The 17,535-nt window shown below is 41.8% G+C and overlaps 1 protein-coding gene across 5 annotated transcripts in view; it reads right to left on the reverse strand.

The window, feature by feature from the left end:
- tbc1d22b (TBC1 domain family member 22B) overlaps positions 1 to 17,535 on the reverse strand; it is a 209,028-nt gene that overhangs the window by 171,680 nt on the left and 19,813 nt on the right. The window contains exon 2 of one of the 5 annotated variants that reach the window (XM_033042545.1): positions 10,265 to 10,369. The exons of the other annotated variants lie outside the window; for them this stretch is intronic. Within the exon in view, the coding sequence (XP_032898436.1) occupies positions 10,265 to 10,281 (17 nt within the window). The 5' untranslated portion in view covers positions 10,282 to 10,369. The remainder of the gene's footprint in view (positions 1 to 10,264; positions 10,370 to 17,535) is intronic. 5 annotated transcript variants of the gene reach the window in all.

Raw genomic sequence — 17,535 nt, forward strand, 5'->3', positions numbered from 1 at the left:
AGAGATAGATATTTCTTCAGGAAGACATTCTACTCATTTTGCTCATTCATCCAGTAGTCTCTCATCAGGTTCGATTTTTATCTCAGAATATTACAATGTAAGAATGTTTTAAAACAGTGCTGTAGCACGTCTGAAAGACAGTCAAATACTAAATGCCATGTGAATTAAACGTTGACATTCCACTTGCCTTTAAGTATTAATTAACAATGATCCCCATCATAATCCAATCATTATCATCTTAACAAGAATCCCTTTTAGCATTCCAGCCCAAAACATCACCTATCCATGTTCTGCAGGGATGCTGCCTGACCTGCTGAGTTACTCCAGCACTTTGTCCTTCCTTGGTAAACCAGCATCTGCAAATTCTATTTTTTTAAACAGTCTATTATCTTAATTACTAAGCTTGGATCCACTTGTGTCATCTGGACTCAATTGATTACAAGCTCCCATTCAAGTCTTAATGGGCTGAATGGCCTAATTCTGCCACAATTTATGAACTTATGGAAGCTCATGCATCCATTACCATTTCACGGATCACAGCTCACAATTTAGGCTAATTTTGTGAAAGAATTGTGCAGTCCTATTTTGGGTAAAATATCGAATTGTTGGCTTGGCCAGGGTTGCATTGGGGTTACATTGGGGGAAATGGCTGATGGAGATGATTGGCTCCGGTGGGCGCCTGTCTCCGGGGTGAGCACGGACGCGCATTCGGGGACCAGCCCTCCCATGTGACGCCGTGCCCCCCCCCCCCCCCCCATTGGGAACACTTGATCTAGTTTTCTTTAAAAAGGGCAGCTTATTCAGGTCTCTAATATTTAACAGCTGCTACGTGTTTCTCGTGCTACGGCATTTTTGATGTTTTATCTTTGAATAATCTTAACCGCAGTTATGTTCAATAAGCTCATAAGGGATTCTCATTATACCCATTTTAAGTCACCCTTTTTCCTTCTTCATGCCAAGTAGTTATTTCCCTCTCCACCAGCCATGAAACTCAAATAGCTTCAACACTTAAATAGATGACCCACCATCATTACCATCTCTCATTGTCTTGAAATCTACACAAAGAAAATACATGCCATTCACAAAGAAACCTTGGAAAACCTCTAACATCCATTCCTCAGTAATAATCAGCTGTGTTCTTTGAAGGTACTAATCAGAACACTGTTGGTTAATTTCCTCACATTTCCAGAACTTCTGTGTTACATAATCCAAAGTACTCTACATGTTACTTGACTCATCACATTAGAAACAAGTCATCAGTGATTTGCTTGCTACTATTTTCCCATCCCCACAATTGAAACAACTTTATTTCCTTCAGAACTTTCATCCACCAACAGTATTTTGGAAGATTGCCGGGGATTTCACAAAATAGTCAAGAAGTTGGGTCAGTTAGGACCATCTATCCTTAAATCCAATTCAGCCCAGGGTTATTTTGTAAGGAATCTTCAATTTAATTCGAGATGGCCAATTTTGTTTTATTAATTTGATCACTGTTAACAAATTTGTGTGATAAAAACATATCTTAAAGGCCATTTTGCACATGCTGAACGGTTGCAGAGGGGAATTAAATAGGATTTAGTATATGTGAACAAGCTACATACTCCGAGTTAATTCCAATGCAATTATAAACCATGCAAATATCCTACCCTGTCATTAAAGTCACTTACAAACCTTAAGAATGCACTTCAATCTATTATGTATAATCCATATCATTTGCTTCAAATTGTTCAGGAAATATACAATCACATTTATACATGCATTTGTTATTGGAGTTAATGATGAATTGTTTGAAATATCTATCTAAGCACTGCAATGAAAATCACGTGTAATATGAGACACTACTGAGCTGTGAAATAATAGAAAGTCATTTTTTTTAAATACATAGGTTCATGGTATATCCATTACAAATAAGTAACCCTCATTCTGTGCATGAATAGAATAAATTATACACTATGATTATAAGTTCAGTGAAAACCTTTCTGAAGTCAACTAACAAAGTATAGATTAACGTGCTATAAGTGTTTAAGAAGGAACTGCAGATGCTGGAAAATTGAAGGTACACAAAAAAGCTGGAGAAACTCAGCGGGTGCAGCAGCATCTATGGAGCGAAGGAAATAGGCAAAGTTTCGGGCCGAAACCCTTCTACAGACTGATCGGGGGGCGGGGGGGGGGGGCGGGGGATATGTGTTATAAGTGTTATAAGTGCTATAAGTGTTACTGCCTTCAACTGGCAAATCGGCGAGTTGACATTGAGTTATTTCCTACCATTTGGCAACTCATCCAAGTTGATTTAGTCTTTTCAAGACTTTCAGTCAGTTATCTTTATGACCTCCTATCCTTCAACAATAGGACCATGTAGCTCAAGTTTTTTGAAACATGGTCAAGGCTGCCTTCACTTATCATAAGTATTTAACTGCAACTAAAAGGAGGATGTCTATCACCATCAGCAGCCAACATAATTCAGAATCAACCAATTCTGTGGCTTCAGTCCAATGGTTGTTCACTTAGAATCAAAAGTTCAGCCACGTTTCAGGTCAGAAAAAGTACAAGAATCTTTGGCATATCTTTCAGACCAATGAGCAGCATGCAAAACAAAAACGAGTTTGAAAGTAAATGTAAAGGAGAATCTAACAAAGGGTAAAAAGAGGCTGTAGTCAAATTATTTATCAATTGACTGACTTTTGATGCACGATAGGCCATTTTAGTTTGGAACTGGAGACAGATAAACTTGTAAAATTGATCGAAAGAAACATTGTTAAAATTTGCGAAAGCCTGGGTTTTACACAAAACATCAGCAGTCAGGATTATGTAAATTAGACATCAATTCTTAGAGTTTCCACATTATTACTAAGTAAACCAGAAAGGTACTGGCCGTGTTACCAAGATCATCTAGCGTCAAGAGTATCGTCGTGATATACTTTGGCTTCAAAGGCAAATTTTTATTTTTTCCTTGTAAAATTCTAACTTGAACTATTGATTGTATAAAAATATTTCAGATACCGTACGTAAAATTTTTGAAACCTGGAAGTTTCAGATCGCGTGCGACTTGGACATATAATAATCCTCTTACCCAACACCCTTTTGTGATGTAATGAGGTATTGATTTACCTATTTCATGACACTGTTACATACATGTTCCCAGTATTGCCTTTTAACTGCCTTGTTAGTTTTACTGATTTAAGTTACTACGACAACAGAAATCAGTTCATTATTTCCAAAACTCGATCAATTAGCATTTCTCAAATTATATAAAATAACCACAGCTTACTTCTGGAAAATATTGGTTCATAAAGGTCAAACTTAATCATTAAAATGTAATGCGTAAACCGTTACTTACATTGGAAATGTCCAACTTATTTCATTGTGGACATTGAACTTTCTTTAGAACTGTTATGCTGCAATGCTGAAAAACTATATTCTGCACTCTAGTGTTTTTCTCTTCACTCTACCCATTAAACTTGTGCATGGCTTGGACTGTACTAAAGTATAAGATTGTATTCTAATTATCTAGTTTGATCAGATAACATGGTAATTCTCTTCACTTTCTCACGGTATAGCTTACAATAATAAACCAAACCTATACTAAATGAATATACTGTTGAATAAAATGTAGTCAAAGGTAGAACTCCTAGAACAGGTGATGACCATCCCAGAATAAAGTAGAAGGGACATTAGTTGTGCAAAATCATTGCCGCCCATCTTTGGAAATGGTGCCAAAACATGGAGGTGCCTGCATGTGTAAGTAAATAAGCAAAATTAATTTCACCGTGCAGTTGTATATGTGACAAATAAAGCACATTGAACCACTGAACGATTGACACGACAAGACATCCATTTTGGTTCATCCAAATAAATGGCAGGAAACTCTTGCAGCGAGCATTTTTTTAATCTTTGAGAATGTGGGGATACTGTCAATGCTCAACTGTTTCACACTATTTGGGGTCTGGGCTTTTTGCTAGCAAATAACAATATGGAATAATAGCATGTACACAAAAAAAAGCTGGAGAAACTCAGCGGGTGCAGCAGCATCTATGGAGCGAAGGAAATAGGCAACGTTTCGGGCCGAAACCCTTCTTCAGATTCTTCAGAATAATAGTATGTTGTACGTTCAAAGGGTGAAATATATTCATGGATAATCCTTCAAGGAACAGCAACAAATAGCGAAAGAAGGAAACCCAGTCCTTCTAAAGTAGTCTCAAGAGGAAAGAACTATCCAATAAATCAATTGCTGAAGAGAATAAAGTACATTGATAGAACAATTAACTACAAGACAAAAAATTATTTTGGCTTTGTTCAAGATCTAGGTCAAGCTTCAATTAGAATACTAATTTCCTCATATGGTACATAATATTCAGGGTTGGATTCCCAGTTTAAAGAGCTTCAGTTATGACAGTTGGAAGATCTGAATGATACGCTTAAAATTTTTGAATTGAATACAATTTATTAGACAAGTATGTATACATACAAGGAATTTGCCTTGGTGCTTTGCTCTCAAGTAACAACACGGTATACAGTAGACAATTAAAAATAAAACATTATCATTTAAACATGTGAAGAATGAAATAAAATACCAGGAGGCTACAGACTTTTCAGATTCAGATTCAACTTTAATTGTCATTGTCAGTGTACAGTACAGAGACAACAAAATGCAGTTAGCATTTCCCTGGAAGAGCGACATAGAATATGAGCAATAAATACATCTATTTACATGCATACAGTCATAGTGTTTTCCTGATGGGAGGAGTGTCCGGGGGGGGGGTGATTGGCAATCACCAAGGTACATTGTTGAGTAATGTGACAGCCGCAGGGAAGAAGCTGTTCCTGGACCTGCTGGTCCGGCAACGGAGAGACCTGTAGCGCCTCCCGGATGGTAGGAGGGTAAACAGTCTATGGTTGGGGTGAGAGCAGTCCTTGGCGATGCTGAGCGCCCTTCGCAGACAACGCTTGCTTTGGACAGACTCAATGGAGGGGAGTGAGGAACCGGTGATGCGTTGGGCAATTTTCACCACCCTCTGCATTGCTTTCCGGTCGGAGACAGAGCAGTTGCCATACCATACTGTGATACAGTTGGTAAGGATGCTCTCGATGGGGTAAGGATGTTTTGGCTGTTGAGTAGAGCTACTGCTTGTGGAAAAAAAAGATGTTTTTATGTCTGGCTGTGGCTGTTTTGACAGTCCGGAGTCGCCTTCCAGAGGGAAGTGCTTCAAAGAGTTTGTGGCCAGGGTGAGAGGGGTCAGAGTTGATCTTACCCGCTCGCTTCCTAGCCTTGCAGTGTACAGTTCGTTGGGGGGGGGGGGGGGGGGGGGAGGAGTTGCAGCCAACAACCTTCTCGGCTGATCTAACGATGCGCTGCAGACTCCGGATGTTATGCTTGGTGGCTGAGCCAAACCAGACCATGATGGAGAAGGCAAGGACAGACTCTATGATGGCAGTATAAAACTGGACCATCATTGCCCGAGGCAGATTGTGTTTCCTCAACTGCCGCAGGAAGTACATCCTCTGTTGGGCCTTTTTCACTATGTAGTCGTTGGTGGCCTCCCATTTAAGGTCCCTGGAGATGATGGTCCCAAGGAACTTAAATGACTCCACAGATGTGACTGTGGTGTTGTTGATGGTGAATGGGGGGAGGGGACGGGGAGCTCTCCTAAAGTCTACAATCAATTCCACCGTCTTAAGAGCATTGAGCTCCATGTTGTTCAGATTCAGATTCAATCTTTATTGTCATTGTGCAGTGTACAGTACAGAGGCAACAAAATTCAGTTTGCATCTAGCATCAGAATGCAGTTAGTTACGATGGCACCAGGACGCCAGCAGTGTCACATCCTGTCTGTCGGCAGATTCCTCACCATCGTGGATCAGTCCAATCAGGGTTGTGTCATCCGTAAACTTGAGAAGCTTGACAGAGGAGTCTGTGGAGGTGCAGTCGTTGGTGCAGAGAGAGTAAAGGAGAGGGGACGTAAAGTACGCAGCCTTGCGGTGCTCCTATGCTGAGGGTCAGCGGGTCTGAGATGTGCTTTCCCAGCCTCACATGATGTTTCCTGTCAGTCAGGAAGTTGGTGATCCAGTGACAGAGGGGTTAAGGCACAGTCAACTGGGAGAGTTTGGAGTGTAGTGGCTCTGGTGTTGAATGAAGAGCTAAAATCCACAAACAAAATCCTTGCATTGGTCCCATGGCGGTCTAGGTGCTGGAGGATGAAGTGCAGGCCTAGGTTGACTGCGTCGTCTCGATATGCAAACTGCAGACGGTGCAAAATGCTGGAGTTTCTCCAGCATTTTATGTCCACCTTCGATTTTACCAGCAACTGCAGTTCTTTCTTAAACACTGCAGTAGAACTCGTTCAGGTCATTGGTAAGCTCTTGTAGCTGGTGATTTCTTGCAAGCCCTTCCACACTGAAGAAGAGTCATTAGCTGAGAACTTGCTCCTCAACTTCTCAGAGTACCTTTCCTTGGCAGCTCTGATTCCTCTTCTCAGTTTGTACTTGGCCTGCCTGTAGAAGTCTGTATCCCCGCTGCTGTAGGCCTCATCTTTAGACTGGCGGAGCTGTCTGAGTTCTGCTGTAAACCAAGGCTTGTCATTGTTGAACCTGATCCAGGTCCTACTGGGAATGCAATTGTCCTCACAAAAGCTGACATATGATGTCACGGTGTCTGCTTCCCTGAACACATTCCAATCAGTGCAGTCAAGGCAGGAGTGTAGGTTTTCAATGCCCTCACTTTCTACTTTTTCATTGTTCTGACCACAGTCTTAGCAGATTTTAGTTTCTGCCTGTAGGTCGGAATAAGGTGAGATAAACAATGATCAGAGCATCCCAGAGCCGCACGGGGAACAGAGCGATATGCGTTCTTAATTGTAGTGTAACAATGATCGAGTGTTCTCTGGGGCAGGTAAAGTGATGTCTGTATTTTGGAAGCTCTCGGCTGAGTTTAGCCTTGTTAAAATCCCCCAAAACAATGACCATGAAGGAAGTCAGTCTCTACTCTCATTACCTGGTCAGCAAGTTGCTTTTGCGTCTCACGTACACAGGCTTGGGGGGGGGGGGGGGGGGGGGGGGGATGTAAACTCCAGCGAGAATAAAAGAGGTAAATTCCCTCGGAGAATAAAGGGGTTTGCAATTTATCAAAAACAATTCCAGAGTGTGGATCTTGAGGTTTATGGGTGATGAAGTTGAGAGCCCGTTTATATATAACTGGCAAGGGTGGATTACTGATCAGTTCTGCAAGTTATGCAGCCAAATTAGTTTTTTTGCCATGGAGTTCATTCTTTTCTCACGGAACATTTGACTATTGGAAGGTTCCCGTTGTGAATTTGATGCCAATTTGCTGAATTTTGGCAATAGAAGACCCGTTTCTGGCCAGTGCAAAAATGACCCTGTACAAAGGATCAACACTGCATAATCAGGGCTATTATGATCACCCAGATTAATTTTGATCAGTCAGATTGAAAAATAATTTCCTAGATTTTAACCTCAGAGACTTGTTTGCTTTCCCTCTCCCAGGAGGGGAAATGACTTTGAACTGGATAGAGAGCAGACTCCGCTGGATGGCCCAGCCGTTTTTACCCTCCCCATCATTGTTCATATTTTCATAACTACAGTTCGCAAGCATGCACCAGCAGAAATGTGCACATGTAATACTATTCATAGAAAAACAAATTGGTGAAGATCTTACGGAAATAAAATAAACAACTAACAAATCATGTTTAGGAAGGAACTGCATATGCTAGTTTATCCCGAAGATAGACACAAAACACAGGAGTAACTCAGCGGGTCAGGCAACATCTCTGGAGAAAAGGAACAGGTGACATTTCGGGTCGAGACACTGAGAGCCCTCAGTCTCTAGAAGGGTCACAAATTCCTTGAAACCTCACCGATTCCTTGTCTCCAGAGATGCTGCCTGACCCGCTGAGTTACTCCAACTAATAAGTCATGCTGCATCAACAATCTATCTGCTATATAAGCATGGATATTTTATGAGCAGATAAGTTGAGGCAGGGTACGATTGACCTGTAACAGTCATATTTGAATGAGGCATCAACATGAAGCATTGAGAGAGAAATAATCAATCTATCTCCAAAGGTGCTGCTTATTTTGCCATTTCTAACTAACATACATGGAAATAAACAATCTTGGTGATGACACTGATATGCATGGCTGAAGTGCCATCTCAGGGTTAAATGAAATAGTGTAGCAATGCGCCCTTCAGCTCACCATATCCATGCTGACCAAGAAGCCAATCTACGTAATCTCCTCTTGGGCCTATATCCCAGGCCATGTGTCTAGTATGCTTCTTAAACGTTGCTATCATATCTGTTCCGCTGGCATCATGCCTAAGCATCTACCATTCAGTGCAAAAGACTTGCCTTGCAAATCTCCTTTAAACTTTCCCTATCTGAAACCCACACTCTCTGGTTTTGCCATTTGTACCCTAGGAAAAATACTGAATATCTATGCTGCTCAGAATTTTATATACTTGTCATGCAACCAATATGAAGCTTTAGACACAGTGCAGGGATAGATGTGCATTGGCATTCAATTGCAATGTACTGAAGAAGAAGCTCCGAATGCCGGCCCGCGGCCAACTTCTACCGCGGACCCGGCGTGGACTTAACATCACCCCTGGAGGGGAGCTTCGACCGCTGGCCCTGCGGTCTGCGGTGCTTCTGGCTGCGACGCGGCGGGGACTTTAAATCTTCGACCGCCGGCCTGCGGCCTACACCATCCTGAAGCCGCAGTCTCCGGTGGGGAAGAGCCGACTATGGACTGACTCTGGACTCTGGTCCCGACCACGGGGGGAAATGGAGGAGGACTGGCCAATTTTTGTGCCTTCCACCACAGTGATGAATGCTGTGGTGGATGTATGTGTTAAATTTTTATTGTGTATTGTGTGTTCTTTCTCATTGTATCGCTGCTGACATATTCATTTCACTTGCACTTTATGTGCAATGTGACAAATAAATCCGTATTGTATTGTATTGTATTGTACTGTTTTCAGAATACCATAAAGGGCTGATTCTGGATGAGCGGTATTAAGCAACTAAGGAATAATCTACAAGGGACAATTGTCATAATGTTGGGGGTGTTGTTGTTGTCGTCATAATGCTGTCATAATGAACAGGAAAGAGAACTAATTGCAGTTGATTCTCTGGCTACCATCAAACAAGAAGTCAAGTCCAGTCCCAACCAGCTAAAATCACCACTGGAAAAATACTGGAGGAATAAGTAGTCAACTGTGTCAAAAATAGCAGGCAGAAAGGTGTTAGTTTAGCACCACTATACTCTCAAAGGATTTAATACAACTTTGTTGAACTGTGACTGGGGCAGCAACCCGATGGGAGTTATTAAAACACAAAGCTCTGAGAAAATGAGTAAAGACAATCAGAACAAACTCAAGTGAGGAAGAGGAGTGGAGAGGCCAGAGTAATTATTGGCAGGGACAGCAAATGAGATAGAATTTGCTGGGGGAAAACAATTGAAAGAAAGTGTAGAGAGAACCATTCACTGCATCTGGTAATGGGATCCACCAGTAAATTGACAGACCCAAGCTTATTGGTAATAGGCTTGAGGAGTAGGAAGACTAACTCATGAACAAGATGCACTCAGAAACGGTCCAAGGCAAGATGGTAGAGAAATAACTGAAGAGGTTGGACAGGGTGACATCAAAATTAGTCTACATGAGAAAGAAAGGGAAATTAGAAATTACTGAACGGCAGCCAGAACTTAACAGCTTTAAAAAGGTACAGGTTCTTCGATTTTCTTTTGTTTGTTAATTTTCATCTATTTTTTTGAAGGCGCAAGATGGATCCAATAACATGCTTATCCTTCATTACCTTGTAAAAATAGTTAACATTCACATCGCCATGAACATCTCAGATGCCCTTACCCCAATGCTTACATACAAACATGTACTTCTAAAAGGCATCGCTGGACAATGATCTTTGGTGCCAACTTTGGTTCATATTCCCCAATAGAAGCACAACAGTGGCAATCTCTGCAGAACCCTTACCATCACTTTGACCAGGATCAATTTATTCCGCCACCATCTCTATCTTTTCAGTTTTACAGTGAGCAACCTACAGTTTTAACCAGTATCTAGGGGATCTAGAGTACATGGATTGTTAAAGTGTTACAATTTGGCTTGTATTTATAGGAGGAATTTAAAGAGGAAAGGGAAAACAGCTGTTTCAGTTTGAAGTAAGAAGTCTGATTATGCACTATGCTTCTGACAAAGTCCATTTACACATGTTTCTGACAGCTCTACACGTACTTCAATCTCACTTCCATTTTCAGTTGTTCATGCTGTCCAAAAAGTGATCTGATGATAGCTAAATTCAGGTTGGATGAATATCTGGGCCATCAGTTCAAAAACGTACTGTAAATAAAAACACAAAAGCAGCAATACAATAAAAGGTTACTGAAATAGAAGTTATAATAAGTGGGCCTTGATACTTTTGATTTGTTACACACATAACTGCACTATTGTAAAGTTGTCCTATTGCCATCCCCCTGCAACTCTACCACTGAAACAGACAGGAGCTGCAATCTTAAAGGACATAGAGAAACTTTCTCCCCTGGTCATTCCGTTTTGGCTTGGATATAAATTGTTAATCCCTGAGCAACACAAAGTACAATCACTACTAAACTAGCTCTGGTTCAAAAAGAAATCAGGCAAAATAGGCAAACAAGAGCTATCTCAAATGTATTAACGCAAGAACAAATATACTAAAAATTTAACCTGTAACTTGTACCAAAACCTTAACAGATATACTCTACACTATTAAAATATATTTATATTTTCCTTTCAAATTACATAATGTAAACATACTACAACATCAATTTAATGCGACAAAGAATGTTAATGAGTTCATAATGACTATACTCTAACCTTCCAAACATGATTCTATTCACCAAGCCTACCTTGCAAAATAATTCCTAACCACAGACACAGTATTTTCCATTCAGTCAATAAAATCTTTTGCAGCGATTACATATCTTTAGGATTTGCACTAACTGCTAATGGAAATAATATTTAAAAAATACTGATTGTGACACAGTTTGATTACATCAGTCCATATACATACATCCAAAAGTTTCCTGGTATTATTAGGGTAACAAACATTTTCATGGAGATAAGAAGTAAATCAACATTTTGAAAACAAAACATTGGGACAGCAAGTAATGCCTCAGGCTTACTAGAAATAGAAAACTCTTGAGAAGTTGCACATTTATTTCCGTAGCAAAAATGAAAAATTTTCATACTATGATGTTATATCTAGAATTCCGTTTAAGCTGTAATATTTGAATAGCTATCAATTGATTATTTATTTTTCAGCCCGTCAAAAAATTAAATGGCAATTCTGTTCCTTAGTCCCTTAGCTGTTCTTCAGCATGAAATAATGCAACCAAACTTGCAGCATCCTCCCAACATACTGGAAAGGAGTTGGTGATCCTTCTTATCCTGGACACCCTATGGCATTTGGTGCAGATGAAGACAAAGAGCTAGAAACTTTTCTGGCCTCTTTTCAGCCAGCCAAGCTATCCATTTTGTCACCTACAATGATCCTCTGGAACTACAGATCTCAGCAGTCAACAGTAATGCCTCGATTGTCTGTTTCAATGCCTGTCATCTTACTACCTTGTTTACGGTTGACTTGAACCATAAAATGGATGTCCAGCAGACTATATCCCAGTGGCATATCCTTGGAAACACAACTTAGGTTTATTATTATTATCATGTGTAGTGAAAAGTTTGTTTTGCATGCTAAACCCCGGGTGGGTGGCGCGACTCACGTCGCAGCGGCCTCTGCAGTCCGTCTGTCTTTTTTTATTTTTTGTAGCGTTTAAATGTAGTTATAGTGGGGGGTTTTTAACTGAGTATGTGTGTGGGGGACAGGGGGTGGGGGAAACTTTTAAATCTTTTCCCTGTACGGAGAACTCAACCTTTTCTTTGTCGGGTCTCCGTTGTCGTTGGGACCTAGCACCGTGGAGCGGCCTCCAACCGGAACGACCTGGGGCTCCAGTCGCGGAGCCTGCGGACTTACCCACCATCGCGGAGCTGGCTGAGTTCGGAGCGGGAGGAGCTGTGGTGGCGAGCTGCTGCGGCCTGACCCCGGAGATTCGGAGGCTCCAACCGCAGGTCTGGTGGACGGTGACACCGGGAGCCCGCGGGTCCCTGCTGGGAGACCGCTTTTCAGGGCTTCCGCAATGGCGACTTTTCCAGTCCGAGTTGCGGGGTTGAAAAGTACCTGGAGCAGGGCCTTACATCGCCCGGCGCGGCTTTAACGGCCGCGGGACTTGCAGCGCCTGCCGGGGACTCCAACACCAAGACCCGGAGCGCGGCCTTGCATCGCCTGGCGCGGCTTTAATGGCCGCGGGACACTTACCATCGCCCGCCGGGGACTTTGACTCTGACATCGGGAGGAGTGCAGGGGAGAGATAAGACTTTGCTTTCCATCACAGTGAGGAGGAGATTCACTGTGATGGATGTTTGTGTAAATTGTGTTGTGTCTTAGTTCTTTTTCTTGTGTGTATGACTGCAGAAACCAAATTTTGTTTGAACCTCAAGAGGTTCAAATGATAACAAATAAATTGTATTGTATTCAATCAAAATCAGATAATACTATACATAAATACAATCAACTCAAACATAAGTGCAAGTGATAGAGCAAAGAGAAAGAGAGAGAGATTTACAATTGTACAAGAGATTTAACAGAGTAGGGCTAATGTATCAGATGAAGACAAACTCAAGTACAATAGTTAGAGCAAAGGGCTTCTATCCGGTGAATACCAATATAGGGAGGTTGGGCTGAGGGGCCTGGTTTCCACACTGTATGACTATGAATACAGCCGATCCAATGCAAGCTTAATAATTAATATATCCTGATGGAATTAGCTCATTCCACAACTTTTAAGCTGCTGAACTTGTTATACTGAAAGATGCCTGGAATGTCTATTGCACTTTATGTACTGTCCCCTTATTCAAGGAACAATGTCAATGCCCGTAAAAGTACAGAGAAGGTTCACCACATGAATACTTGGAAGGGTGAGTTGCCATAAGTGGCTGGAAAAGTTTATGTATATTGAAGTTCAGAGGAAAGAGGGGCCTTGATTGAAACACAAGATCTGCACCTGCTATCCAGACCTCTCTACTATAGAGAAATATCCTGACCTAGGCTTTGAAGACTCCATTTGACGACAAGTCCACACTTTCTCAGCTTGAACAAAGCTGTAGTTATTACAATGTGCATACATTGGTACATCCCTTAGTAGGCAGGATGCAATGCCAGGGATGAGCTCACTAATGGATGGAGTGCTAATAATATGCATAATTATATCAATGTGCACGTAGTGAGGCATTTCTGGAAGTGCTGCTCTGCCAAGATCCTGGTTTGAGTTCCTGCTGTTTCTGTAGTTGTGCTGGGAAGCTAGGTGCTGGGATATTGATATGAAACCTCTGCTTGTAGTTACAGTTCATTGCTGAAAGTGGTGTGAATCAAGCACCCGTACGGTACACCCATTCCTTCTCTCCAGAGATGCTGCCTGTCCCACTAAGTTACTCCAGCATTTTGTGTCTACACCCGGTACAGTAGGACTAGCATGTGGTCCCTGACCATGTTACCATGAAGAAACGTGCATCTATGGGTATCGTGAGAGAAACTAAAGAATCAAAGTAGCCTGTCCACACAAGGAGCAACTGCAGCCAATCCCCTCCCAAGGCTCGCGCATGCCTTGCCCCAAGGCTCGCACTTGCCTTGCCTTGCCTACCAGGATGTAGCCCGAAGACACACTACAGAGCTGAGCAGCCACATTGGTCCTCCTGGCCTCTCTTCACCACCAAGCCTCACAGATGCCTCTTCACATCACTCTGTGGACTGATTTATTGCTAGAAAGGTGCCAGAGGGCATGGATTCATGCTAAGTTCCATGCCAACAGCAAGGAAGAACAGGACTTTACACTACATATTAGTGGATGTCGTTTTTTTTCCCTTATGTATAGAGCGGTACCAACCTCTAAAAAAATTAGATTGGAAAAATACGTTCAATATTAACTCAAAGCTTGTTGGAGCAGCGTTAAGCAGAGTTTTAGTGATATGTTTCAGCCTGAAGTGACAAATTACAAGCAAATGTAGAGGCTGAGTATGTGCAGCTGTCAACAATTTCCACTCACAAATTATCAGTGTTAATGGTGCTATCGCAGAATCCTGGGCCACAACAATCAACCTTCGGATACGATGTTCAACTCAAACTCTTTACATGCTATTAACCACTGAAAATATTCCTCTAGGTTGGAATGCCAGTGCAGTACTGTTAGCACAGAGCAATTCCCCGAGGTGTACCTGATGCACTTATTTTTGACTCTCAGGCTGGTAATGGCTGAATATCTTTCCACTGGCTACACACATTAGTGTGTAAACTACTAATTATAAACTGAAGACTTAGGTCTGCAGCACTGAAAAAGATGTGCCAAAGAAAGGTGGCCTCAGAATGCAACTATGTTTAATCCTCTGAAAGAAACAGATCACACCGACTAGATTCAATGGCCGGCCATAATTCTTCAGCAGTTTGAATAAATGCCTTTTCTGGCACAATCAAATGCCTTGGTCAGGTCAATCATTCAAAGCTTATACATAAAAGGCATGTTTTGCTTATGGCATTTCTCCAATTACTGAACTAAGAAGTTAAAAGTATTTTTCAGTATGCAAATTTCAAATAGAATTTCACAGACTGTAATTATGCCTTTCTCAAAGCTATGTTAATTTAATTTGTTTATTTTCTAGTTTGCCATCAAACAGTCTCGAAACTAGCTTAATCTGATCATTCCATTCCTCACGTCACCAGCAAACCTTATACCAATCCAAGGGATACAAGGAACTGCAGATGCTGGTTTACAATTTTTTTAAAAGACAGAGTGCTGGAGTAACTCAGCGGGTTAGGCAGCCTCTCTGGAGAACATGGATGGGTGATGTTTCGGATTCTTCACAAGGGTCCCGACCCGAAACATCACCCATCCATGTTCTCCAGCGATGCTGTGTGACCCACTGAGTTACTCTAATACTTTATCTTTTATTTTACAATAATCCTGCTATTCATACATGCTGCTGATCCTATACCCTCCCTCTCCTGATATATCCACTCATCAAATATTCTAACCTTACCCTTGCCAGTTGCACGCTAAAAAACCATTTTCCTTGAATGTAATTCAGCCTACTATGGGTACACTACTCAATAACATTGATGCTGGTAACTCACTTAAGAAGATTTTATTCAATGCCCTCACCACTCCCTTTGGCCTGGTTTCGAGCTTAGCATTTTGCCCTGAGAATTGAAATTCCTTTCATTATGAATGTGCAATGGAGCACCTAGGTTCTCAGAATACTTCAGTATTCAAAAGTTCTCATTCATTCATTGAAAAGTTGAACAGATAATCTAAACTTTAAAATCATAAGGTGGGGGAAAAAAAAATATTCCTGTGCACCCAGCGAGTGTCATGGGAACATGGAAATAGAGGCAATCAATAGACACGCTGAGAATCAAATCTTTCTGGCAGATTACCTACAGCAAATGCACTTGAAATACATAAAAATCAATAGGAACTTCTTCTCAGTTACGAGGTAAGCATTCCAATATACATTAAAGCAAAGAATTAGTGACAGCATGATGCCGCAGCAGTAGAGTTGCTGCCTTACAGCGCCACAGACCCGGATTCGATCCGGACTACGGGTGCTGTATGTATGTAGTTTGTACGTTCTCCCCATGACCATGAGGGATTTCTCCGGGTACTCCGGTTTCCTCCCACACTAAGTTAATTTGGCCCCAGTAAAAATTGTAAATTGTCCCTAGTATGTAAGATAGTACAAGTGTATGGGGATCGCTGGTCATCATGGACTCGGTGGGCCAAAGGGCCTCATTCTGTGCTATATTTCTAAACTCAACCAAACTAAATCCATCCCATGACACTAAATTACAACGAACCTTACCTCCTGAATTGATAGCGTCCACTGCCAGCAGAAAAAATAAGAACAACGTTCTGCTGGTTGTTGGGCTCTGCTTCGGTTTTTAATTGCTTCTCAGCAGACCTTTCTGCAAACAAAGCTTCAAGCTACTGATCACAATATATCCATCACGATGGCCAAAGGCAAAAGGACATGAATATGTGTAGGTTCCTCAACCACATGTCAGCTTTACCATTCAATAAGATCATAGCTAACCTTCTATCTCAGCTCCACCTTCCTTTGCCAATCCCAATTCCTCAGTTTCCAAAAAAAATTCTGACATTTCTCGCTGAGCCTACACAGCCGTTGGATACAGAATTCCAAAGATTCTTCTCTCAGGCATGAACGGTCAGCCATCCTGTCAAACCCCAAAAGAATTGTACGTTTCAATGAGAACTCCTCTCAGTCTGTTTAATTTTCAAGAGCCAGTCTGCTGAATTTCTCCTCAGAACCCAACCTTACCCCAACCCCCATTGTAGGAATCAAGAGACTGATTGATTTTAAGTATTTTAGATGATAAACAGAAGTATATTAAAAAAAGTTGAGAATGTTCATGTTATAGTAGCAGAATTGGGCCATTCGGCCCATCAAGTCTACTCCAAACCATTCAATCATGGCTGATCTATCTTTCCTTCTCAACCCCATTCTACTGCCTTCACCCCATAAACCCTGACACCCATACTATTCAAGAAGCTGTCGATCTCCGACTTTAAAATATCTATTAACAGCCTCCACAGCCGTCTGTGGCAGAATAAATTAAAATTACACCAACTTAAAAATAATTTGATTAACATAAATGATTTTAGTTAAAAGCAATGTTTTCATGAAAGAACACTAGAATTAAGTTTCACTTATCATTTCGATCCAAGTTAGCCAACCCAAGGACAACATAAGCTACAGGAAGTGATACAAGGTGTAGTTGGTCTCCCATCTCACAACGACCAAGTTCCACTCTACGGTAGACAAAAATGCTGGAGAAACTCAGCGGGTGAGGCAACATCCATGGAGTGAAGGAATAGGTAACATTTCAGGTTGAGACCCTTCTTCAGACTGATGTGGAGGTGGCGGGGGGGGAGAAGAAAGGAAGAGGCGGAGACATTAGGCTGTGGAAGAGCTGCCCAAGCAAAATATGAGGTGCTGCTCCTGAGGTGCTGCTCCTCCAATTTGCAGTGGGACTCACTCTGGCCATGGAGGAGGCCCAGGACAGAAAGGTTGGATTCGGAATGGGAGGGGGAGTTGGTGCTGGGCCACCGGGAGATCAGGTTGGTTAGTGCGAACCGAGCGGAGGTGTTGGGCGAAGCGATCGCCAAGCAACTCCCACTCTACACTCAACATTGAGTTCAGTAGTGGAGCAAGAGGACAGGTGTGACCTACAATGTAGTCCATACTTCTAAGCTGCAACCCACAGGCGCAAATGAGGAATGTCTGACCCAGGCAATGTTATTGGCTTGTGGGTGGTTCTGATCTGAACCATCAGATAAAAAGGAGAATGACCTGAGCTAATATATAACTAAAAACAGAAAGTTCTTAAAACCACATACAGAAAG

The sequence above is a fragment of the Amblyraja radiata genome, chromosome 24, assembly GCF_010909765.2.
Source record: "Amblyraja radiata isolate CabotCenter1 chromosome 24, sAmbRad1.1.pri, whole genome shotgun sequence".
NCBI classification, from domain to species: Eukaryota; Metazoa; Chordata; class Chondrichthyes; order Rajiformes; family Rajidae; genus Amblyraja; species Amblyraja radiata.